At 42.2% G+C, this 26,421-nt stretch overlaps 1 protein-coding gene across 8 annotated transcripts in view; it reads right to left on the bottom strand.

The window, feature by feature from the left end:
- Window positions 1–18,182: 18,182 nt before the first annotated feature.
- CHD7 (chromodomain helicase DNA binding protein 7) overlaps window positions 18,183–26,421 on the bottom strand; it is a 203,138-nt gene continuing 194,899 nt past the window's right edge. For 7 of the 8 annotated variants that reach the window (XM_036998005.2, XM_036998008.2, XM_036998010.2 and 4 more), the window contains 5 exons: window positions 25,969–26,412; window positions 22,658–22,879; window positions 21,586–21,726; window positions 21,271–21,375; window positions 18,183–20,041 (listed from right to left, as the gene is read on the bottom strand). In XM_036998005.2, the coding sequence (XP_036853900.1) occupies window positions 19,133–20,041; window positions 21,271–21,375; window positions 21,586–21,726; window positions 22,658–22,879; window positions 25,969–26,412 (1,821 nt within the window). In that variant the 3' untranslated portion in view covers window positions 18,183–19,132. The remainder of the gene's footprint in view (window positions 20,042–21,270; window positions 21,376–21,585; window positions 21,727–22,657; window positions 22,880–25,968; window positions 26,413–26,421) is intronic. The other variant, XM_036998009.2, reaches the window with a different exon arrangement.

The following is a 26,421-nucleotide window of genomic DNA, read 5'->3' as shown; positions in this document are numbered from 1 at the left end:
TAGGAAGTGTGTCCTCTCAACCATTAATGGACTCCTCACTCGGGCTGCCCCTTGGAAGTGCAGCAAAGGCTACTACAGGCAAAGAATTGGATGGAAGTCCCTGAAGCAAATTGCTCATCAAAAACTGCTTTGTCTCTGGCAGAACTGTAGAGATCAGTTCTTTTACCAAAGATGGAGGGGGTGAAGCAGTACACAGATCAGCCAGACGGCTTCTGTTGCTTCCGCCTAAGGATCCTGACTGATAAAGGAATTGGAACCAGAAGTCGTTAGAGGCAGCAGATGTCAGGATGATGCGGAGAACAGGTGGGTCTGGGAGGATGGATGACAGTGGATTATCAAAAGGTTAATAAAACAGAGGCTCTAATTGCTGCCACTCTTCCGAATGTGGTCTCTCTCTACTGAAATAAATCGGCACAGCCTCTGATGCTTTCTATACAGGTACTGATCTTCAAAGGTGCTTTTTTCTCCACCCCAGTACATAGACCTAACACAGGAGTTTGTTTTTGCCTGGCTGGGCAGTAGTACCTTTTCATCATTTTGCTTCAGGGCCCTATGACAAGGAGCCACTGACCACCTAGGTTTCCCCAAAGGCATCACACTAGTGTACTACCTTGATAACATCATAACAGAACTTGGAGAGCAGGAAATAGCAGGCACCATAGATGTCTTGGTAAGATATATGTAAGCCAAAGATACCAGATTTAGCTCATGAAAATAAAGGGCACATAAGTAAGGTTTCTGGGAGGCCCTCCTGAGAGCATGCAGGCTATCTTCTCAAAAGTGAAGGACTAATTGTGGCACTTTACAACCCCTGAAAGAAAAGCACAAAGCTATGTGAACTTCTTTGGAGTCTGCAGGCAATCTGTATGACATTGGGTAAAGCTGCTACCCCCAAGTACCAGGTAACTTGAAAGGCTGCTGGCGTGAAACAGCAGCCAGCTGGTGTCCCCTGGAGAGTCTCCAGCAGAAATAGCCCTTCCACTTGAGCCTATGACGGTGCGCCCAATGGCTGCAAAGTGTCTGTAGCAGACAAGGATACTCACAAAACCTCTGCCAGGCTCCTTCTAGTAGCATATATAAACCATATTCATGGTTTCAGAAGTAATTCAGGGTTTTAGAAGCAAAGACACAACCTCATGGCAAGAATTATTTTTCTCTTGACAAGCAGGCATTGCTATTAGACTCTGATGGATGTTGAAAATCTAAGCAATAGAGCACCAGGTGAACCTGAACTGCACTTCATGAAATGGATTTTATCTCCTCCTCCTGACCATACATGCAGGCATTTCCAGAAGCACCCATCACTTAGGCTGAACAGATCCTGAAGGCACAAGAAAATTGTATGAGCAGATGGCTCATGCTCCTTGTCTGGCTCTTCCTACAATATTATGACCCTTCCCTCAACCCACATCTGGGCCTCATGGAGAAATCTCCTGATCAGTTGACTGAAAATGAAAACAAAAATTGATCTGTGCATACATGGTTTTACACAATATGCTGGTGCCAGCCAGAGACTAATGAAGGGTTACACCTGATTTAGGGGTGGCCTTGAGAGACGGTCACAAAAAGAAATCTCCCCAGTCAGTATAACTGGATATTTTTCATTCTCTATTTTACCTAGAAGGAGATAGGAGTTGACGTCAGTCTATAGGGGCAGTGGTTAATTGTTTGGCAATATGGTAAGGAAATAGAAAAGTGTAAGATTTGTGAGTTGTTAACCAGATTAGGAAAAGAATATGGATTGTCATCTAAGAATAGGCACAGAGAGTGCCATGTAAATCCTCACCAAAGTCCCTCATGGTGGAAGAGACTTCCTTTAACAACGTGGACATGATGATCTATTTCCTGGATATCAGCCAACTGCCTACCCCCAGCAACCCAGTGCCCACTCAATAGACTCATGGAGTAAGTGGCCATTGAGGGTGGAAGGGAAGCTCAGCATGGGCTCAAACACATGGGCATGCCCTCAGCTGGCTGATATCCAACATGTCTGCAGTGATTAACCCTAGCTGTCAATATGGTGCCATACCCAGGAGCAGCCAGCCTCTGGGTAGCTGGTTATTTACACTGCATCCTTTCCACAATTGAATAGATAGCAATTCATCCTCACTGGAACAAACATGTATTCTGGATTTGGAATTCATTTGCTTTCCTTCCTACCATGCTTCTTCCTACATGGCCTGCCTGAATGCCTTATTAATAATCATGGTGGTATCTCACATTCACACAAAACGGCTTCTCACCAAAGCATTTACTTCTGGGTGAGAGAAAACAATGGACAGATGTCCATGAATTCACCAATTTCTACCACACAGCCCATTGCCCAGAAGGAGCTGCCCTTACAGAAGAGCAGAATAACCTACTGAAGACCTAGTTTTAGCAATAATAAAATAGAAAAAAAAACTCTCATTCTTAAATTGAACCAGATGACATTGCCAGTACAACCATTTTTGACCTATGAAAATGAGTCCACTCCATCCCAAATAATGGTTTGGAGAGTATACAATGTGCTGAGCCAGCAATCAATATGTGGTGCTCTCCCACCTGGAAGAGGGTGAGCACTGGAATGCTATGGCCTCATCGTCACTGGCAGCCATTTGTTTCCCCACAGCACAGGGTTTTGTCTGAGGTCTTAATAAACAAGCGAAGAATGTTTCCTCCAGGTGAGGTGGCAATGGTTCCATTCTATTTGAAGCTGAGACTCACACCTGGATATTTCATGACCCTCCTGCCTTTGTGTGAAGAGGCAAACAAACAAAAAGTGTGAAGCTGTGTGAGGACATGGAGTTGCTACTCACTCCAAAATGGGACAGAGGAACATGGATGGGCCCCAGGGAATTCCCTGGGGTGCCTCACAGGACTGCAATATCCTTGGAACCTGGGGTCACGAGTTTTGACAAGTTTCCTCTTCCTGCTTCAATGAGCCAAAATTGGTTGCTATCATTTGTAATTAGGACTTCTGCCACATTGGGCTGCTCAGGTCTATAGCTGTAAAGTGGAGGTAGGAAAATTGCCCACCTGTAGGGCAATGGTTAAGGGAACAGACTGACATATCAGAGTTCTTGAATTCGAGTCCTTGCTCTGTCACTTTCTATTTGTGGCATCTTAGGCAAGTTACTTGACATTTCTGACTTGTTTTCTCATCTATAAAATAAAGCTGACAAGAGAAGACAAGTAGCGACTCTGTGGCATCTTACTGTGCTGATGCAATATGGTGTGGGGGGGGGCTTGATATGTGGGTGAATGAAGTAACCACATTGTTTTTCATGTGAAACCTTCAAAAGAGTGTATGTCAATGATACCTTTAAAAAAATAGAATTAACAATAAAAGCACCCATATCATAGGTCTTTGGGGGATTAAATGAGATAGTACATATAAAATGCCCATAGCAAAGATCAATGTGTTTGCTATCATTATACATGTTTTTCTGAAATGACTTGAGTCTTGAGGAAAAATACCTAAATTTAGTGTCAGTTGTCATATTGGATGGCCCTTCCTTTCCATTCTGTGTCATCACTGGGACTGGATTTCATCTGGATAAATGTGGTGGAAGGAGTGAGTGGTGAGGGTCAGTGCGCCTGAGTGTTCCCCACTGTCTCTAGCTGTGGGGGCTGGGACTCAGTTTCCCCACCTGTAACTTGGCTTGATTTTCTCCAGTTGTCCCAACTCCCACCAGCTCTGTGTGAGGGGAAGGGCTGCCGGCCTCACTGCTCTCAGATGCTCAGCTCTCTGGGGTCGCCCTGTGACGAGTAGTTGATAGGTGCTGGATAAAATAGAAACCCATTCAGATCCCTGTTTCACCCAGCACCAGACCTAATGATAGCTCCCCTAAAATATTTCAGTCAAAAGAATCAGAACTTTCAAATGAGCTAAGACAGAGCCAATACCTGGAACAACTTTGGAACAACCACACAGATATAAACTATGATACCCCACACTTTCTAGATATTGGACCTCAAAAAAGGCTGCAAGTTATTTGTTCCCTTTAGAAAACCGATTGTGAAACTGACTTGGAAAAAAATGACCCAATCTTTATAGAATAGGCTAGATTGAAGCAGTTTACTGACTATATTAAACAAATAAGTTGAGGAGAATGGGAAAGATTTAGTAATCCTCATACTATTGAAAGAGGAATAGTCACTGAGGACATGATATCATTACCATGTGTTATCCTTCATTCGGAAAGTTTTCTGAATTTTATTCCTCTCATTATATTACTTCACTAAAACTTAAAGTGTCGACTAAACAAAGAATTCTAAAGAGAAAGACCCAGCAAGGAGTGTATATTTAATAATTTTAAGTAATTACCTCTTTGTAAATTCTGGCTGTTCTAGTCTTGTCTTCCTCACAGGTGTATGGGAATGGCGGTGAGTGTGGATCACTATGTTATTATACTTCATAAGAAAAGCAGAGATGTCTTGAATGAGGGACTCCCAAATTTAGGCAATAAAGTTCCATAGGATTCTGGGGGAAAATGGTTTCTAAAGCAATAAACTGGCATAGTTTGTGGGTGATACGGTCATCTACCTAGAAGGGAAAAAAGGATCAACAGCAAACCATTAGAACTAACCAAGAGTTTAGCAAGATTGTCAGTGTGATCAACCTACTAAAATCAACAGCAGTTTTTTTATACCAGAAAATAACCAACAAGAAATTTTAATGAAAAATAAAATAAAATCCTCCATTCACAATAGCAACAACATTTTTGAAGTGTCTACAAACTGAATCAAGAATCCTGAAGTCTTCTGTGGAGAAAACCAAATTTGAAGCAGAACATAGAAGATGATCTAAAAAACTGGAGAGATATTCTGTGTTCTGAGATGACTGACTTCATAGCTTAAGTATGTCAATGTTTCTAAATTAACCCATGACTTCAGTACAATCATAATCATGATTAGAAGTTGAATTTTTGAGGAATTTAAACTTAAGTTGTATATGGAAGATTAAAACATCTAAAACCACCTAAAAAATAGTAGAGATTTTCCACACTAGATAATAAAGCACACCATAAAGCCATAGTATTAAAAAGAAGGGTGTCATGGGCACAAGAACAAGGAAGCTAATGAAATGTAGTAAACACACACGCACACACAGGACCTCAATATATGATAATGGTTGCACTACAAACCAATGAAGAAAGGGTAAAACTTTAGTGACGGGAAATGGGGAAGCCGGTTCACTCTGTGAAGAAAAGTAACACTGTATCTTTGTATAATAACACTTAAAAAGGTGACATCCAGGTAGATAAAAACCTAAATGTGAAAGGCAAAACCACAAAGCCAAGAAAATTGAAAATGAGACCTTGCTGAGACAGGCTGAGTGACTGGCTTTCTAAATAAAATCAAATTAATCAAGGAATGTACCCCCAATGGAAAACAGGCAAGAGCTGAACAGGCAATTTACAAAAGGAAACCAAGAAGGCTGATAAACATGAGGAGATGAACAGACTAATTGGTAGTTAGAGAAATGAAATAAAACTGGAGGATGTGAATCTACATCTGGCAAAAATTAGGAAGAGAAAAAAGTTTTAAAAAACATATGTTCATGGATTGGAAGACCCAGTATTGCTCAGATGTCATTCCGGTGTGTAGATCCAGTGCAATCCCAAATGCCTGGCAAGCTGTTCAGTAGAAACTGAGAAGTTGATTCTAAACTTCATACAAAAAGACAAAGAAACTAGAATAGTGAAACAACTTTGAAAAAGAAGTGCAAAGTTGGAGGAATAACATGTTTCAAGAATTATTATAGAGCTACAGTAATCAAGACAGTATGGTTTCAGCATCAAGATAAATGAATAGATCAATGGGATAGCATATAGAGTCCACAAAGTCATAAAAAACAAATTGAGAAATCGAACTTCATCAAAACTAAAAACTTCTGCTCTTCGAAAGACTGTCTTAAGAGAGTGGGGAAAATCATAGACTAGGAGAAAATCTGTACATATTATACATCTGACAAAGCACTTACATAAGATTATAAAAATAACTCTTAAAACTCAATAATAAGAAAACAAGCACCCTCCACCCTCCTCCACAAATGAGTAGTAGATTTGAACAGACATCTCACCAAACAGGATATACAGGTAGCAAATAAACACAGAAAAAAGATCTTCAACTTCATTAGTCATCAGGGAAATGCAAATTAAAACCATAACAAGACATCACTACGCGCCTATTAGACTGTCGAAGACGGAAAGGACTATCTACACCAAGTGCCGGTGAGTATGTGGAGGAACCGGAACACCCGAACACTTCTGGCAGGAGAATAAACCCACGCAGCTGCTTTGGAAATAGTTTGGCAGCTTCATAAAAGGTTCAGTATGCATCTACCACATAACTCAGACATTCCTTGCCTATACATTTATCCAAAAGAAAAAAAAAACTTGTATGTGGCTTTTCGTAGCAGCTTTATTTGTAATAGCTGGAAACTGAAAACACCCAATTGTCCCTTGACAGGTGGCTTGATAAATGAACTGGTATATCCATATGATGGAATATCACTCTACCTCAAAAAGAAACTAATACGTACTACTAATACATACAACAAATGAATCTCCAAAACAATTACACTTTGTGAAAGAAGTCAGGCAACAATAAAGTATATACCATTTAATTCCATTTATGTAAAATTCTAGAAAATGTGAACTAATCTATCGTGACAGGAAGCAGATCACTGGCTGCCTGGAGATGAGGGCTGGGAGGGCAGGGGCCTGAGAGCAGGGACTACAAAGAAATCAGAAGAAGCTTTTGGGAGTGGTGGGGGTGCTCACTCTCTTGGCTGTGGTAGAGTGTGGTTTCACAGGTCTCCAGACTTACCTAAACATGTTCAGCATAATGCATGCCAGTGAGTCTCAATAAAGCTATAAGAATAAAATAAACTCACAAAAGTTAAAAATGTACAATGAGATACATAACAAAATACCACTTATAATTAAATATATGTACATGCACACAAGACAACACACATTTTGGAAAAATACAAGCAAAAATGCACACACACACACACACACACACACACACACATGATAAACACATTGGAAAGCTTGTCTTCCAGGCAGCTAGGAGCTAAGAGCCTGGAACTCGAGTGAAAGAGAAGAAAGAAACAAATGAAAGAGATTTGTTGAGACCAATAGAAATGAGTAAGGATGCAATGAACCCAACACTGCATAAAAAAAATTTAGTATCTCTTTATTTAGTACAGAAAACAGGTTTCCAAGGACAAGACAACTTTTTGTCTCAACTCTAAAAGGGAACATGGCTGAGATTTTTACAAAACAGATGAAGTAATTTTGTCTCCAAAGGGAGTCCCATTTTAGTGCCTTTGGAGGTTGACTTGTGGCTTGTATGTGTCATATGTCTAAAACTCCTGCTAGAAATCCCACTAGTAGCAAAGTGCTGCCCTGAAATAGGGCATAATTACCTCAGTGTTTATAAGCTCCATCACACCCTGTATGCAGGCCCATTGCACAGATGCTTAAGTACCTTCAAGTTGAGTTTTCATATGTACAGCTAGTAATTACTAGCCGTGGTTTCCTTTAAATAAAGTCAACAGTAACCAGAAGATATGCTTGGCAGAAAAGTTTCCCTATGTAAAACATCATTGATTTTTAGTTTATTGCAGAAACGTTGCAGGGGGAGGGCTAGAAAATAATTAAAAGTGTGTGCTTCCTTATAACATGCTATCTCTACTAACTGAACTTCTAACCTGACATAAATACATTGCATACTGTAACCTGTTTCTCCTGATTATTAACCTTGAGTATGGCAACCTATAAATCATTCCCGAAACAGCTGGCGCTCAGCATTGCCCCAAAGGTATATGATTACGATCGTTTTATATATATCTTGGTATGCAGACATGAAAAATTCATTGAAGAGGTTGGTATTGTAAGACTCATTGTAATGAATTTTCTCAAAAACATAGATCATGCTTAAAATAGGTGTCTGCTTATTATAATGCAGCCATTTATATCTTCTTGAATTACCTTGCCCATAGCTCAGCCATTTTCTTAAAGTCAAACACGATGATACCTAAACAGATTTACTGCAGTCACTTTGCACAGCTTAAAAGTAGAAGTTTGCTTTTTTTTTTTTTTTCCTTTTTGTGTTAGCTCCTACAGAATCCAAGGGTACAGGGGTTTTTTAAGGGAATCATTTGGAAGGTCCTTCCTTAAAGTCATCCCCATTTACTTGGTTTGTCAGCGAGGAGCACATAGAATACAGAAACTACCCTGCCTCTCACGGCTCACCAAAATGTTCCACTACTTGCCACAGAATAGTTCATACCAACCTTTATTAGAAAAATAAAATGTTAGAGCTGAAAAGGTCCTCAAATACCACCAAGGTCTTCACTATTGCAAGTGATGCAGCCCTAGGGAGGTGCAGACATCCTCAAGGTTGTGCACCTGGAAAGGAGGGGATCCAGATTTGGAGTGTGTGTCAGGTTTAATGACAGAGGAATCCCTAGGGTAGTGCTTTCTAGGTGCGAGTCCAGTGCTAAATGCCCAATATCTGTTCCCCTGCTGGATCCTCACAGCAGGCTTGTGAAGTGGGCACTCTCATTACCACCACGCCCACTTTACATCTCAGAAAAAGGCCCACAGAGGTGGAGTAGCTTGTCCTAGGGAACAGCTTGTAGTTGGCCGCACAGGATTCAGACTCCCTCCAGTCCAAGTCCTTACTCCTAATCACGACATTATACTGCTTTGTACTTCCACGAGGTGGTTTCTTACTTTTTCCTTTTCTGATGTGGTTGGCCAGACCTGAAAACAGTTACTGTATGAAGTCATAAACATAGGGGACTGGTGTGCGAGGACTGCTGCGCCAGCTCCTCACAGTGAGGGCCTTAAACAACAAATGCGTCCTCTCACAGCTCTAGAGGCTGGAGCTCAAGGTCTAGGCACCAGCAGGGGTGGTTCCTTCCAAGGCCTCTCTTCTTGGTGTGTGGACAGCCACATCCTCTGTCCTCCCATGGTCTCCCCTCAGGCTGAGGATGTCTGGGTCCTAACCTCCTCCTCTTAGGAGGCCACCAGTCCTGTCAGGGCCACCCACATGACATCACTTTCCCTTAATTACCTCCCTAAAGGCCCTGTTTCCAAACATAGCTCACAGAGTGAGGTACCAGGGGATAGGGCTTCAATATATGAGTTTGGGGATCAGGGGGACATGATTCAGCCTGTAACACACAGTATATGCCTTTTTCTGGTGGGAAACCTGCACATTAAAAGGATTATTAAAAACAAACAGGCCCAGTTCTTACAGGTGGATAAACCATCATTCTTTACCAGATGTGAACTGTTAAACCCAGCCATACCTTTGTCTCTGTGTCCTTTTAAACAAGCTTTGGGAAGGAAGACCAGGCTCCTGGCAGGAGACTCGTCTGTTTGCCTGCTTGTGTTTCCTCTTGTCCTCGGAGCCTGGGGCCTGACCCCATAGGCCCTCCGTGGCCAGTGTGCCGAGTCTGCCTGCTGCACCCCGGGGAGCTGCAGCTACATGTGGCCCAGCCTTCATGACTGAGCAGCGTGGTAGCAAATAATATGGGGGGCTTTTAAAATAAGACAGATATTCGACTCTCCAGAAGGCAAACGACTCATGCAGAGAGGCCTTTTCCCTTTTACCTGGGCTTCTTCCTCAAGGATGGGAGCTGAGGGCAACTCTCCAAGGCCTACTTTGTTTAAATTTGATTTTTATACCAAAGGGCGAGTAGGAACACAAGCATGGGTCTTGGGCATGTTAGGGTGAGGGAGTGGTGGCCGTCAGTGCTGTCTGCCACCTGGCAGGGGCGGGCGCACCTGGGCACCCAGGTTCCAGGTTAGCTTGGCAGGGGTGCCACTCAGGTCCCATGCCTGCTTCCAGAAGCCAGACAAGGAGGAAAGGAGTCATTTCTGTCTTCCAGATTTGTGTGAGGGCCAGGAGAGAGAGGCCTAGAGTTCTACTGGATTGCTCTGAATTTGTTGGCCACGATGCTAACAAATGAGGGAAATAATTTATTCCACTACAGACAAACACACATGCTCACACAAGAGCTGGGCAGATACAATGGGGACAACCTTCTCTGTGGTACCATCATCATGCAGGGACAGTATGCACAATAGTTGACATTATAAGTGTTTATTTTGTGCCAGTTCTGCTCAGTAGTTGCACATGCATGACCTCATTCAGTCTTCAAAACAGGCCTGTGTGGTAGATGCTCCCCCACTGTGTGCGGGAGAGAAGGGAGGCAGTCATGCCTGCTGGCCGGGAGACAATGGAGAGAGGAGCCCTCTGTCCGGGAGGCGCTGGGGGTGGGGAGCCAGCTTAACTGTGGACTGGTTTTTCCTCTTCAGGGCCTGGGCTTTCAACAGTTTTCCATTTCTAAGGGACATTAAATGTGATCCCCGATCGATTCAAATCTAATTTTCCCGCTCTCTTTCTCATTACCCTCTCAAAGAGAGAGTCATAGATGAAACTTAAGGACACTCTTTATAGAAAAATACACTTACACATACCTTGTGCATCCGACTGCAGAGGACCCGGGGCCACCATCACTATCCTCCCGCAAAGCCCCCCTACTGACCCAGGGTGAGCAGCCTTGTTGGAAAGCACAATTTTCAAAGAGCAGGCCACCCCCCATTACTGAATCATAAAATTAAATTTAGAGATGGATAATTTATTAACTAAATAGGATACAATAGAAAAGATAAGAGTGTTTTAGAGGGAGTAAGAATATGTTATATTTTGTGAAATTTTGAAAAAAATTCATATCCAAATATGAATATGTCCAAGGGCCCAGCACTGTGTTTCTCTGTAGGGCTTGAGAGCCAGAGCTCTAGGAAGCCTCCTACCTGTCCTGATGCCCTGCCCCACCCTCCGAGCTCTGCATGGGTCTTCTCAGCTGAGAACCACCTGTATTTTCAGGCCTGGCACCCGCCTCATGTCTATAAAAGGGTTCTTACACACCCATACATCACAGCAACCTCCTCAGTGCATTCATACCAGATTCTCCTGTGCCACTTCCTTGGAACTCATTAGGTGGTGATAGTTTCAAAGTTATGACATTTTATTTAGTGTCAGTTCAGTGCCAGCCACTAAGGACTTTGCATATTCACTATTTCTAACCCGCACACAACACTATAAACGAAGGCATTATCATGACTGATGATTGGTATCATTATTATTCCAAATCACTATTATTGCAAATTGACAAATGAGGACAGGTAAGGCCCAGAGAGGATCATCCCCAGCTCAGGGCAGCCACACTGTGTGCCGTGGAATTGCCTGCTTGGTGTCATAACCTGGTAGAAAGGTCTCTGGGTTTTGAGTCTGGAAACCTCCCTGGAAGACCCTCTTGCTAACCTTGGATCACTGAGCCTTAATATCTGTGATCTCTAAAGTCACAACCAACTTGCAGTTTCAAAGTTGTATCGGTTGAGATAATGCGTGCATAATTGCCCTGAGATCTGTAAACTGCAGGCAGATATGTAATTTATATGAACTACGTCAGCAATGTGTTAAGGCCCTTGAGAGCGAAGACAGACCCTGACTACATTCTTTGTCTGTCACCCTGACCCCAGCACACCCTCCAGCTGCACATTAAATATTTGCTAGCTGATCACTGCTTATGGACAAGAATGATGCCTATTATTCCCTTTTTCTAGTGAGGTTTAAAAAAAGTGTCCTTTGTAAACAAAGACTCCATGACATGTGTCCTTGAGAGAGAGGTGGCTTCATGCAGGAAGCCCATAGCATGGCACGGCTCCCTTGAATCCATCCAGCAAGAGTGTCCAAGCCCAGAAGGAAATCAGCTTGTGGACGCTGGCAGCAGGGAAACCAAGCGTGGCTATTGCTGCCACTCTTAGCGTCACTCGAGAGAAGTGGCGTCATGGCCATGTTCATACAGGAGAGGCTGATGTGTAAGTCCTTTAACTGAAGTTTCTAAACTTTTTTTTGGCAATAATTCAGAAGCCTAGATGGCCTCACCTTCAGGTAACAAGATTAGCTTAAGCTGTCCATGCTCTGAGTTAGGTCGTCAGGTACAGAGAGCTAAAATTACCTGGAGCCTGCCCCCTCCCAGGATCTGTGCGCTTAGGATCTTCTTAATTATTTAACATGTTCAGCCACAACTGACAATCAACTGGCTAGGATAACTTGTGCCTTTAACAGCTATTAAAACTGTAAGTCTGCCTAACCTTCAAGTTATGGTGGATTTCCGTGTCTCCTTGAGGACAAGGAGAGCATCCCGCTAGTATCATGCACGAGAATGAATGCGCCACATCAATGTGCAGTTCCCATCTTTGGGCACATGTCCAATAGCATGCATGCCCTCACCCGTGCCCTTCTCTCCTGTATGCTTTAATGCTAATACAACAGCATAAAATACAACAGGCACCAACTTGGAGCAGGCTTTCTGATGCATGCAAACATACATATAGAAATAAGCACAGGCATGTTCAAAACGTGTCAGCTGAAGGTGAGTTTTTAGCCACTTAGTCATCTGAGCTCCAAGCACAAGAAGAAACAGCAGATGGTGCTCAGAGCTGCTCTTCTCTTGCATATTTTTACACCTCAGTCTCCCAGGCCCTTCCCACCTTGCCCAGGTCAGCAGTGTTTTGCTCCTTTGGCCTGCTCCTGAACCACAAAAAAACAAAAGCTTTTGTTTTCCTGATATCATAAACAATATTCAGGTTTCGGCAGTAACTATCCCCAGCAGGAGGATAAGAATGGTAATCAGCAACTGACACGTGTACATCTCCGATCAGCAGGCAGCTTTTGGTTGACATGTAAAGCAAGTTCAGCTTTTGTTGTGTCCTCATCTCCCACCGCCACGTGTTCTGATGGTCAGTGGAATGCTTTCCTTCAGAGCGGGCTGGGGATTGAGGGGCAGAGCCAAGCGCCTTGGCATTGAGTCATCTGTCACTGCCCTATTATTTGGTGTTCTTGCAGAACACACAGGTTCTATACAAAATAGGACTCCTAAAGAAAAGAGGGTTTGCATTTTGGAGAGTAAGGGGAAAGGGAGACTTTTAAATGCTTTTATGTAACCCTTCAGGCTGCTCTGAGTCAGTGCGCTCCTCAGAAGCCAGCCATGGCTGAAGAAGCAGAACCCGAGTTGCTGAGAAACAGGCCAGCTTCGTCTAGCGAAGAACAATGCTCTGCAGTCAGACACAATGGGCGCCTCTCATTTTCCGGGAACGCTTACAAAGATGGAAAGGATCCTAGAGTTGCCTCGCAGGGCCCCTGCCTAGTGAGAGAACATTAGCTCTGCCGCTACGGACATGCCAATCTGTTTTCAGTGCTACAACCCAGCAGAAAAAGCCTGTGGGTGGAGACTGCCGAAGGAACACACTTCTGCTGGGGCTCCTTCCCATCCTTGCAGGAACCTTCTTCAGTTCAGACTTGGCTGAGGCTGCCTTTTAAGGCCATTCAGATACAAGAGTCACCATCCAAAAATCCTAGAGAATAAAGAATAAGGTGCAAAATATTTTGACTATCAGTTGCATAGGTTAGATCATAAAGTCAGCATGGATGTAAAGCACACTCATAATTGCTTAAACATTGCTTTTTTAACTTGAACATCTTGCAGCCATCCTTTATTAGTACTTACGTCTTGCAGCAGCATGAGATTCTGGAAACTTCTGGTTCATTTTTCAGATCATAACATCAGTGGGTTATTAAAAAGTGTGTGGCTCATTCTATTTTAGCTTTTGGGTTTTTGTTTAAGATTGTGGATCTGAACCACTGCAAATGTCAGGTTTCTACGTAGCAGATAGTCCACAACTAGACACACCTACACTGGAGAAGTCTAAATTCTAGTTCACTCCACCACACTTGTCTTCCAACACTTGGCCTTGAGCAAGTGACCCTACATCACCAGGTAAAGGAGTGGTGGCAAGAACACTGCCCTAACCCACTGGGTGTGCTATGGATTAACTCCCAAGTGCCTTATTACCAAGCGAAAATGCTCAAATTGGAAAATGTTAAGAGCTTCCTGACTCCTTAGGAAACACAGCGGGACATGTTGAACAGGATGAATTTTTTGTTCTAAAATGTGATGTGTACTCCCAAGCTATTAAATTTATATAGCCAGCTTAGGTTTCAGTCACCCAATACCCAAGCTGAAGTCTCTTGCACTGCGGCTGACAATTATGAGATGGTTTGGGGTTGCAAAGGATGCAGAGCCACCGCCGTCCCTGGCTCCAGTCACAGCAGAGTCAGGTTTCTCTCATTTGTAATTTTGAAATCGAGCTTTCCCATCAAAATGCAGACTCGGACAAGGGACAATGGAGGAAGCCACCTAAGGTAGGGTATTAAGTGATTGCTAAATAATATTCTGACTTAGTGTTTCTCTTTGCTATACATTAGAAACCTATGATGCTGCCCTTTAACTAGAACTCAAAATTCACCATGACAGATTTATCATGGAGCCCAGTAAAGACCTCATGAGAAAGATTCACAGGAAGGAACCTACTGGGGAGACACCCCTCCACTTAAGTAACATGTCTGCAAGCATTTGGAGATGGAGTCTCCATCTTCGATTGATGAAAATTTCAACTAGCTCAAGAGCTGAACAAGTTGTAAGAGTAAAGGGTTCCAAGGATAAAGATGTCAGATGAAAGAATACTGCATTTTCAGTTTTGTCATTACCCTATTCTTCAATGTCATTTAAATTACATGGTAAACATTCATAGATTAAGGAGACGCACATTAAAATTCAACTCTACTTTCATAGATCTCAAGTGAGATCCGCAGACGAGCAGACCCAGCGGGAGGGCAGAGCTACATTGCCAACACATACGCACTTTTTTTTACTTTTGGTTTAGAGACTCAAGATTCTGAGTGAGAGCCCAAAGTGCAGCCCAAACCGTAAACATCCCAATGCCTTAAACAGTCCAAATTACTTTGAAAATCAACATCCTCCAGAAAAATCTCCAAACTGGGTGACTCTCCCAACAAAATATTCACTGAAATCCTTTTCACTGAAGGAGTCTTACATCAGATTAACTATTCCACAAGGCAGTTTATTCATCTATTTTGCCAAATGTGGTTTACTCGTCTATGAAACTGTAGTAAATATTATCTATGCTAAGAAAATACATAAAATTGCTCATCAGAGAGTCAAGCTGAGTGAATATGTCCTAACTTTTAAGTGCTTGCTAGTAGAAGTCGTTTACATTGTTTTCCTTCCTAATTTAAATTTATTGATGACTCTAGAGACACTGTAAAGTTCACTGCATACACACACTCCTCAACAATACACGTATGTTCTTACCTCCATTCCCTGTTAGGAATAATTTCTAAACAGTCTTCCCAAAGGGAATTAATAATTTTCATTGAACTGAAAAGATAATTTTGTAATAAGACACAGAGAAAAATTTCTGTTCCCAGTATCTTCTTTTTTTTTGGTAACACTAATGACAGAATTCTTTAAAAAAGAAAAAAAAAAAGCAGAGCGGTCATTCTTCACCTGCTGGTTTTACCTTTGGGTGTATTTCAAAAGGAGTAATCCTGAAGAATTAATTCAAATTATTCACAGAATTAAAATGGAGGCCCTGTTCAAAATACATCTCAAATCCACCCTCTGCTTTCCATCTCCATTGCTGCCCACTGCCTGGACCCAAGGCTGCTGCTACGAGCCTCCCAGCTGGAATTCCCGACTCTTTACAAGCCTTTTTTTTTTTTTTTTTTGCATTGCAGCTCTAGCGATTATTTAAAAAACTTGAATACAATCATACCACTTCCTGCATAAAACCTTCCAAGGACTTTCCGTAGCACTTCAACAGAAACCCAAGCTGTCTACCGGGACCATCCTGGCCCCTGTCTCCCAATTAGGTGGTCAGTCTCTTGTCGGCCCCTCTCCAAGCTTACGCTCAACTCAGGATCTTCACATTGGCTCTTCCTCTGCCTGGAACAGTCTCCAGCCAGCTCTTTGGCTACTGCTTCTCATCACTTACATGTAAGCAGAGTTTTCCCATCCCCAGAGAGCTCCTCCCTGACTACCCATCACCTTATTTAATAGTTTTCCTCCATCATGTGTTTATCACCTGCCCCTTCCTACTAGAAGGGAAGCTCCCTGACAGCAGGGGAGTAATCTGTTTGGTTTTCATTGCTACAGTCTTGCCACTAAAACCACATCCAGCACAGAGCACCCAGCAGGTGGTTACAGTAGCACAGCAGTTAAGTGCCGGCTTTGCAGTTGGACCAACCAAGTTTGCAATTTACTAACTCTGAGGCTTATTTGAGTAAGTTCATCTTTTTTAAAGACTTGATTTCTTCATAGAATAGAAATACTCATATGGAGGCAAGATAACCCAAATTTAAATGAGGTAGGTAAGTGGGGCATAAGTTACTCTGGTCGGAGCTCACACCTGTTCCAGGCTCTACCTCTCTTAATTCCCAACCAGACACTTATGACCTTTTACAGATGGGTGAGGGGAAAAAATGTAAAAATATACTAACATTTCATCATCATGTAGTAATTTTCTTTCAAGGACCTAAGAGAGCAGTTTTTAGGGGAAACCATGAATAGGCTCTGATGACAGACTGCTGGGGCTCAAATCTAGCTCCTGTATCTACTGTCGGCCAGTTACTTAAACTCCAAGTCTGTTTCCTCATGAACAGCACTTCCCTCACAGAGAAATAATGAAGCAGCAATGCCATGGAAAGCCCTGAGCTCCTCGTGTTTATTTAACACTAACTACACAATGAACGCTAGTTATTAAGTATTAGACTGAATTTAAAATATTTCTTACTTAGATAAATTCAAGATCTAATATTATGGACTAATTCCATTAGTAGAAAAAAATGCATTTTCCAACATGAAAACTGAATGACTTTAAAGCTGCGTTAACAGATAAATCCCTGATAATGCAGAGTTGGCTGCTGACCCATCGATCAACTCAGGGTTCCTTCTGGCCACAAGCAACTGATGCCTTTGCTTTGAAGATCATCATTGTTCTCAGCATTTTCTTCTGTCAGGGATGGAGTCATATATTATGCTCTATTTACAGAAGGTTATAGGAAAACTTTCAATACCATAAAGAATTTTAGAAAAAGAACCTTTTATGATTCACTTTAATAAACATATTCTCCCTAAGTCTTATCTGAAGGCCTAAAAAAAACCTTTCAGTTATTTAAACATATAAATTTATTATACTTCGTGCAAATCTAGCCTTATTTTCCATGTTTGAAGAATTCCACTTCAGAAGCTGTTCCCTTAAAGGCACTTCCCTCCAATGCACACTATCCATTTGTTGACTTTCTAAGAGGTAACAGTAATGATGCACAAAAGCAACCACAGGCTCTCTAAAGTGGAGGCTTCAAGTTGTTCCTTTTCCAGAATCACAACGTGTACATTTCCATGCTGGGATATAAATTAACCGAATCGCATTGTCTGAAAGGAATTGAGCCAATCTGTCTTGTAACACACCAGGTGGGGATGGACTGTGTGTAGACTGGGGAGGGTGTGTAGGGAGTGAGCACACCACCCATGACTTCTTCCCTTTCTTAAAAAAAACCGCATGGAAATAAGGCTTTGGCTTTGGCCAGCTGACATAAAAGGTGGAAACAGAGGATCTCAAGTTATATTTTACCTCAAACAGCAAAGGTCACAGAGGGATGCACAAATCAGTAGCTCCCCAGACTGTGCGCGCGTGCACGTGTGCACGCGTGCACGCATGACCGCTTAAGTGGGTCCTTTTCAATTCCACATGGCTTTTCCACAGTTTCTGGCATCAAGCACTGGTCCACAGCACACCAGGGCGCCTTTGTGTCCCTTGCTGACACTCTAGCATTGTGTTTTCCTACCCATTAACCGAGGATAAATGACCTAGATATTCTGCCTATTAAAGCCTCATTTTTCTTTTGCCCTTTTGTTCTTCAGTGTACCACATTATCAGACACTGCACACATTTTAAAGTATTCTCAGTCTCAGATGCCCTTTTGAGGGAGTAATAGGAGGTTTTTGTGTGTGGTTCTGTTGAGATATCTGCAGTGGAATTATGTGAAGGTAATTTTAGTTTTTTTCTTCCTGTCTAGGCTGAAGACAATCAGCTTAGCATATTACTAACAGCTCATCTGGTATAAGAGGATATATCAAGAAATTGTACAAAGGCCAGAATGCTGTATTTGCATCTATTATGAATACAAAAACTAGAGTGAACACCAGTTCCCCTACGTACTACATTCTATAATTACATCGCTGCATATCATGGGTCACTTTTATTAAAAGCATCATTACTACAGTTGGCAGCAATTTACATTTTATCTTACATGATAGCAGTTTTCAAAGAAAAAAATAAAAGGACATCACAACAAAGAAAAACAATACATTTACAAAGTCATGTCTGTAAACTTCAAGGCTAGTTTAGAGCTGAGGTAATGCTGTTTTAGCTTTGTGGCTAAAGTAACAAAGTCCTTTAATTTAAAAAAGGTACCTGATTTTCTCTTCTCTCACTCTTTATTTACTTATCTATTTATTTTGTTTATACCAGTGCATTACAAGACCACAAGACAATGGAACTGTAGTTCTGTCTGGCAAGAACCCTCCCAGTAGGTTAATTTCCAAAGGGACCCTTCACATTCAACAGCTGCCTTATTATTGCTGCGCCTCGGGACAGAGACGTTCACACTAAGGTGGAGATTGTCAGAGTGTATGGATATGTGTGTATGAGCAAATGTGGGAACCCCCATACAGTCAAAATAGGGAAACAAATGAGCAAGTATGATATGTATGGTAAATTTCATCTTGACCTTCACAGCAAAAAATTAAAATTAAAAATTAAATATATAACTTCATACTTCCTTTGAGCAGCACTTCCTTCCATTAGTGCCACTCGGTTACAAATTGCTCTTTATTATAATACCAATGGTACCAAAAGGAAAAGAAGAAAAGCAGAGCATTATGTAAGTTTCCTTAAAAAGACAAGATCACCTCTCAAATTTCATCTCTCCTAGGGATAATAAATAATGCACTGCACAATACTTAATGACCAAGATACCTTTTGACACACCTGTATAAACATGACTTGGACTTTTTTTTTGCTACACTATGTTACAGAACAGCTTATAAAACTAGGTATGAACATTAACTGTGAGTGTAAACAGTAGGACTACCACTTGTCAAAAGTTTTAAACACTTTAATCGGACTGGTACTGGTCACTCATCATTTTCATTGTGTTCTATCTCCTCCCCCCCATCAAGCGAGTCCAGCTCTTCACCCTGTGCCATCTCGTCTTCTAAGGCGGAGGACTCCGCCGTCTTGTCCAGGTTCTCGTCGGCGTCACTGCCCTCTGGGTTCTCGGGCTGCGGGAAGGCGCCGCCGTCGGCCTTGTCTGGGGCCTTCTCCTCGCCAGCGCCCGCAGCGCTCTGGAGTCCGGCTAGTGCGGGGAAGCCGGGCAGCGTCAAGCCTCCCAGCCCCGGAGGTAGAAACATGGACGGGTAGAAGAGGCCCGGGGCCACGGTGGACAGGAGGAAGGGGTTGAAGGCGAGCGGGTTGGAGGGCAGGCCGGCCGGGCCGGTAGCAGCGCCCACAGAGCCATTCGAAGAGTCAGGGGCCGAAAGGGCATCTGTGCTTTTCTCAGAGTCCTTGTTCTCGTCCTCGTTCCCATGGCCTTTGTCGTCCACCTTGGGGGCGCCGTTGTCCACGTCCGCCTGGCCGGGGGCGCTCGCGGCGCTCCCGGGCGCCGCCGCCAGGGGGCTGTTGAGCAGCCCACCCAGGCCGAACACGCCGGGCAGGCCGGCCACACCCGGCAGCATGAGTGGCAGGACAGCGCCCGCGCCCTTGGCGTCGCTGCCCGCGGAGGCCAGGCCCGGGGGGAAGCCCATGAGGCCTGCCAGCTGCAGCGACTGCAAGTTCTGGAGATTCTGAAGACTGGTGAGGTCCATTCCGGCAAACAGGCTGTTCACCAGCAGAGGGTTGATTCCAGACGTGGAGGCCACGGCGGCCGCGGCGGCCGCGGCACGGGCAATCTCACTTTTGGGCCTCCGTCCTCTGCGGCTGGCACCCTCGCCCCGCACTACGGGGCCTGTGAGCAGGCGGTCAAACATGGACTCAGGAACGAAACCCTGAAGCAAACGGGGAGCAAACAGCGGCTATAATGGCTGCCGAAGAAAACAGTGTCAATGTGCCCCTCTGCGATGACTGAAAATTGACATACTGGATGGAAATACATAAGCTATTATTCCCGATTTTGGAAAGGAAAAATCCTGTTTTGCCTTACGCTGGCTCTCTGGAGCTGTTAAAGACTACACTATCAGTGAGTAAATGTCAAGTCATCTGCATCCATAACTTGAGAAATAATACATCTGACAGAAGTTGAAAAACATGGAAAACTTAAAATTACATTTTAGTATCTACCCTAGAGAAACAAAAACGTATGTTCACACAAAGCCTCTACACAAATGTGTACAGCAGTTCTATTTAAAACTGCCCAAGTCTTGCGAACGGCCCCAGCATCCTCACCTGGGTGATGACACCCACGCCCAGGGGTCCTTCGTGCAAGGCGAGACCGCTCAGCAATGGGAAGGAGCACACTTTTGACACATGCAACCACTTGGATGAACCTCAATCTGATCAAAGAAGTCCTCTCAAAATGGTTACATAAAATTTCTGCTTCTGTTTACAGAACATTTTCAAAAAGACAAAACTCTGGGTAGGGAGAAGAGAGCAGCTATTGCCAGGGGCTGGGGGTGGTGGGAGAATAACAAGGAAGTTTTGGGGCTGATGGAACTGTCTGTGTTCTAATTATGGTGGCAGTTCAAGAAACTATACATGTATTATGAGGGACAGAACTGTACACCAAAATGAAAAAAAAATAAAGAAAGAATTTTACTGTATAAACAGGTAAACAAAAAGAATCAAGATACTGCTAATTTTACAAAGAAATAGAAAAAAAGGTTTGGCAGAATTGTATTTTTTTATGTTTATTTTCAAATCAGGTATCACAGTTAATCTTAATGGTCTCAACTACCATAAATTCCATTCCACAGATGGTCTGTTAAGTAGACTTACCTGGGGTGTTCCTACTGTAGTAAATCTACTTTCAACACCACAAATGTGTATTTCTATGCAATTGTTTTAAATCACAGCTGTCAAATTAATTCACTTTGGATTGATTCATTGATATAAGAAATGATGATGTACTAATGATGTAGGAAAATGTAGCTTACAATTTTTTAAAGCTAAGAATAAGTTATAATTGAATAATTAAATGGTGAACAGAAAATAAAGAAAAATTCAGGGAAACTGTTTTGTACAGACCCTTTCTTGGCAGAAAGGCAGGATTTGTACTTACAGACTGCTTAACAATATCAGTCCAGTCTGGAGCAACTGCAAATTCAGGATTTTCTTCCAGCCACCTGGGTAGATCTTTCATTGGAGGTGCCATAGCTCCACCCATCTGAGAGGCATTTGAAAAATGACTTTAAAACACATAAATTCTTCCCTCTTCCCCTTCACATCTGCATATATGCACATATACATACACATATCATATATACATGTTCTGGAAGAAACATGATTCTTTTTCCTTATAAAGGATGTCAGGATAAAACACTTTTTCCTGGAATAAGAAATCACATAGGTATCAAATCCCTTCCCCAGCATTTACCTTCTTCCCATTTCGTTTATTGACAACAGGCACCCTTTCTTCTCCAGTCAAAGTGTTTATATCCAATTTATTAGGGTTTCGACACCTGTGTCGTTTCTGTTTCGGTTTCTGAAATGAGGAAAACAGTACATCCGTATTCTTCTGCAAAAAAGAAAAATGTATTTAGAAAAACTGTACCTAGGACTTATTCTTTCCTTTATAAATGATGAAGAGAACAGTCAAGCTATTTTCAATTACTATGAAAGTTTCAAGAACCATTTTGATTATTGAAAACTATATTTTTCCCAGTACATGAGAGAACTAAACAAACATTTAGTAAGCTGAGAATCTGCTTTTCCTTTGGTCTATCAATAACCTTGCTTAAAGTCTTTTCTCCAAATGTTTGACCAAGTCATGGTGTTTTTAAATGAAACTTTCTTTAGTATTTTGGTAATTTCAACTCAGTGACTTGAATGAATACAGAGGAATCATGTTTAGGACACAAGACTGTTCATGAGGAGAACCAACCAAAGGGATGGGAGGACCTTTGCAGGAGCAGGCCTTCTGAGTGGCAAGAACTCAACTCAGGCTAAACTCAATAAAATAAAATGTAAAATCCTACATTTAGGTTTTAAAAACCTTTATGTTTTAAAAAAACATGTTTTAAAGGTTGCTTTAAAAAAAAATCTAATAAAATCTTGGGCTGCATTAGCTGGTCAAATCTCGGCAAGTAACAGGTCCTAGTATGCTGTGCTGATCAGACCTGGTCTGGAGCCCACTGAAGCACATCCATGAGTATTATCCCAATAAAGAGACTGCCTGGAAACCACACCATGTAAAGGTAACTGAAAAAATTATGTTAGTTGGTGGGAGAAGAAAAAAGTAAGGAAATGCATAGTAGGCATCTTCAAGTAACTCCAGAGCTGTCCTGAAGCCAGTTTCTCTAAAGTACACAATGACAAAAACTGGGAAACCTTTGAGATGAGAAATACAAGCAAAAGGCACAGGGAACAGGGATTTTTATGCCGTATGAGAGAATAAAATGGACTATCCTAGCAAGATTCCTCCCAACACTGGGCTCTGTAATACTTACTGGTACATAACTTGGCATATCAACAGTGTAAGTAGGATGCAGCTTCAGCCATTCAACTAAATCCTTATTTTTAGGAGCATCTTCCCCAACCAGCCTAGTCCCATCTTCAAGATTTATAACAGGGATCCGCGTGTCTGGGTCAAGCTGTCCAGGAGAAGGAATGTTTCTTGTAGGTGGGGTCTCTATATCTTCTTCAAAAGCTTTGGTCACCTCAGCATCCTCCTGCAGAAAGTTGACAATGGTCGGAATTCTCACAGGAAAAGAAAGATTCCAACAGTGTCCTATCCTAACAGAATACTACTACCCTAGTATAACAGATCTTTTGAGCAAAAAGGGAAAAAAGTTACTTGAAACAATATCAGTTTTGTAACAGCTATTAAATTAGAAAAAAAAACTTTAATGTCATTCTTCACATTGTTGAATTTGCAGTTAGGTAGAAAATTCACAGTCCATCAACGAACGCTCCATGTTTGAGATCTTAAGCAAGCCACTGGGAATACAACAGGGTGTTCTAGTCTTTAGCTTCATATAAATGAAAGGTAGCCTCTCAGTCTCTCTTGGGCATCCCTGGATGACATCATTAAAGAAACTATAATTAAAGGAATGTTCCAAGAGCCAGTTTATACATACCTTTTGGCTACTCTGCGAACTGTACAGTTTTGTTGGTAGTATAATATTCTGTATAGGTCTTTGTGGCAAGATAAACCTAACTGAAGTCTAGACCCTACCACCATCCAGCCACTGGTCCTCAAAGACTGTTATTTCAACCTCCAGACATCTGTTCTGCCAGCTCATCTGTTCCTTCCTACTACTCCTACTTTGGTGCAGGTCTTCACTGCCCACCCATGTACAGCGGTATTCCCAAATGGTCTCCCTGACTAAAATGCTACCTGTTTAATCCAAACTCTGCACTGCTATGCTGGAGTCAGTTTTCTAAAATGCACACTTCTTAGTTCAAAACCTTATGTCATATCACTCCCTGTTTTAAGCTGTTTTGGTGACTGAACCCCCACCTCCTTCAGGATAGAAAATCTAAGCTATTCAGTATAGCAATCAAGGCCCTCCACAATTTGCATCTGACCTCATCTCCAAGCTCCTCTTGCTGAATCTCACATTACCTCCTCCCCAAGCTCCCTGGCCAGTAACTTGTAGTTCACCAGACACAACAGGCTCTCTCTGGACTCCGTCCCTTTGCATATATTCTCCCCTCCCCCTATTTTCAAATGATCAAGCCCTACACAATCTCCAAAACTTAACCGAAATATGACCATATGTAGGGAAACTTCCTCATCTGCCTCTCCCTGTACCCTCCTCCCTCTATTCCATTATTCCCTTGGGCTCAACAAAGTAGCCCACCCATGCCTCAGGACCATGATACATTATTTATCTGTCACCCATCTTAACACTGAGTTCCCTAGTGCAAACACCTGCAGGGCCTTTGTTCTTCGCATCCCAGGCCCTGGCACAGAAGGCACAGCTGGCTTCCACAATGCTGCTGACTGCACCCTACTTTTTACAGCAGCACAAAATTTTCTCTGCCTGGAATGCTGACATAATACAAGATTTTAGGGTTTGTCTTGTTCCATATACTACCAACCTTTATGCTTCTTCACTGCTGTTTATTTATAGAGTAATCAGTGTTTTCCTATATGCATGCATATAACCCTCTACAACACCAAACAAATCTTCAAATCATCCAACATCTGACATTAAAAAATTAATTCTCTATATATCTATTAGGAATTTTGAGCCAAGTTGTTAAATGTGACTTTAGAAAAAGAAAAATATCAATCAATTCTTAGGGATAGCTTAAAACATGTGAAATGAATAAAGTTAGCCTCCAGTTCAATACAGGGTATGCAGTTCCAAGGGGAAGAGAACACATGGGGTGTACTCTTAATTCCACAGACAGTATTCAAATATTAATTCAAATATTAAACATAATAGTAAGTGAGAAGAGGTATGAACTACAGGAATTCCTCAGTTTGTCAATCGTTACAGAGAAAGGATCTTCAGTGAACAAAATCTATCAAAATCTATCAAAGTGCTAGGGTAGTTTCAAGCAGAAAGGCTAACTGCTAGTTAAACAACTTTGGGACTCACATACCTAGAAATAGCATTTTAACTTGTGGAACATCTGATCCATTATGACGTATGTTTTTACAATTTAAAAATAATCATATGTTCAATAAAAATGACTCTCATGATGAATGGTGCATTGGGTAATGAATTTTTTAAATTAACTTTTAACCACCTGTATGTTTCTGTCAATCAGACCTGACCAATGGACAAATTTCAGTGAATACTATTTTGCCATTTCTAGACTTTAATTCAACCATACTTCTTCCTACCCTTTTAAGTTATTAAGCTTTCTCTGGGTTCAAGAAATAGAAAATGGGCAAATAATAACATGGGTGGAATAAGGAAAAACATATTGAAACATGTCTCTCCTCAGTTTCAAATTTCAGTGTTTCCCAAACTGTCCTGCTGTCAAAGGCACAGGCCCATCATTCCTGGAGGGATAGCTCCTCACCCACAGTGAACTCCAGCACCACTGTGCTAATTCAGATTGCAAACCAATAGGCTTAAGATATCTAGGACTAGTTAGCCCTTTTAAAAGGGACTGCATGTGATCAGGTTCTTTGGGGTGAGACCCTTGGCGTTAGTTAGGAGGCACATTTTCAGGTGGAGGGAAGGAAGCCAATTAGGGAAGAGAATTAGATTACACTTACTTCCTTTGAATTGAAAAAGAAAACATCTAAATCCATTGGCACATGTTATTTCATTTGAACCTAAACTAGCATAGATCTTCATTCAGTTAAGCTTTTTAAAATATGTAATTGTGGAGGTAGGAGAATTTGCAATTGCTAGCTTTGCAGACAACAATAAATCTTACATCTTAAAACTGAACATTTGTATTCATCTCATAAACACCAGGCCCAAAAGATATCAATATATTTAAGAGCAGAAGCTTTTCCTCCTCAAGAATTCAGAGATAACAATCATAGGTTCAGAAGAACATGTTTTTGTTTCAGGCTAGTCTTCCGAGAGTAATCAATATACCAGAATCTTGGGAAGAATAAATCCTCAAGCTACATTTGGTTCAGGCCAAGTGACCTCTACGTATCAATGGTCACCACCGTTTTTCAGCTCAGAACCATGACTCTGTCCACTGTAATTCTATTTCACTGTGGAAGAAGCCAGCTTTAACACCATGTCACTCAGAGGAACACAGACTAGAGCCAGCAGCAGTGGAGGGCACCTGGCTGTCAGTGTGGGCACATACAATGTAAGTGAGCTCCTGAACTTACTGCACTCAGCGGTGTCCGTTTGTGGCTCATGAAAAGCAGGTCGAGGCCCTCCACATTTTTCCTCCTTCCCCGCCTCCTCTTCACGGGAGGCTCTCCACCCGCCAGGGAGCCGTTAAGCAGATGCTTTGTGGGTGTGCGTGACAGACCTGCCTGGAGCAGTTCCATTTGAGTCTTAAAGGCATCAGACACTGGTGTTGAGACGTTAGGCAAGATAAACTTTGAAGTAAGAGATGAAAAATTTGAGGTAGAGCTTGTTGCCTCTCTTGAGGCCTTTGATAAATCTACAACTTTTTCTTGTCCATTTTCTGAGACCACCTGAGACTCCCGCAGCTGGGCAACCATCTCCATGAGGTTTCGCCGCTTGGCAGCTCTCTCAGCCTCGATTTCAATTTTCCTCCTCCTCCTCCTCCGCTGGCGAGGGACAGAGAGGTTGAGGGCATCTTCCTATTGAAA

The sequence above is a fragment of the Manis javanica genome, chromosome 2 (assembly GCF_040802235.1).
Source record: "Manis javanica isolate MJ-LG chromosome 2, MJ_LKY, whole genome shotgun sequence".
Taxonomy (NCBI): Eukaryota; Metazoa; Chordata; class Mammalia; order Pholidota; family Manidae; genus Manis; species Manis javanica.
The sequence above is the reverse complement of the archived record's forward strand: the minus strand, read 5'-3'. Positions and strand labels throughout refer to the sequence as shown.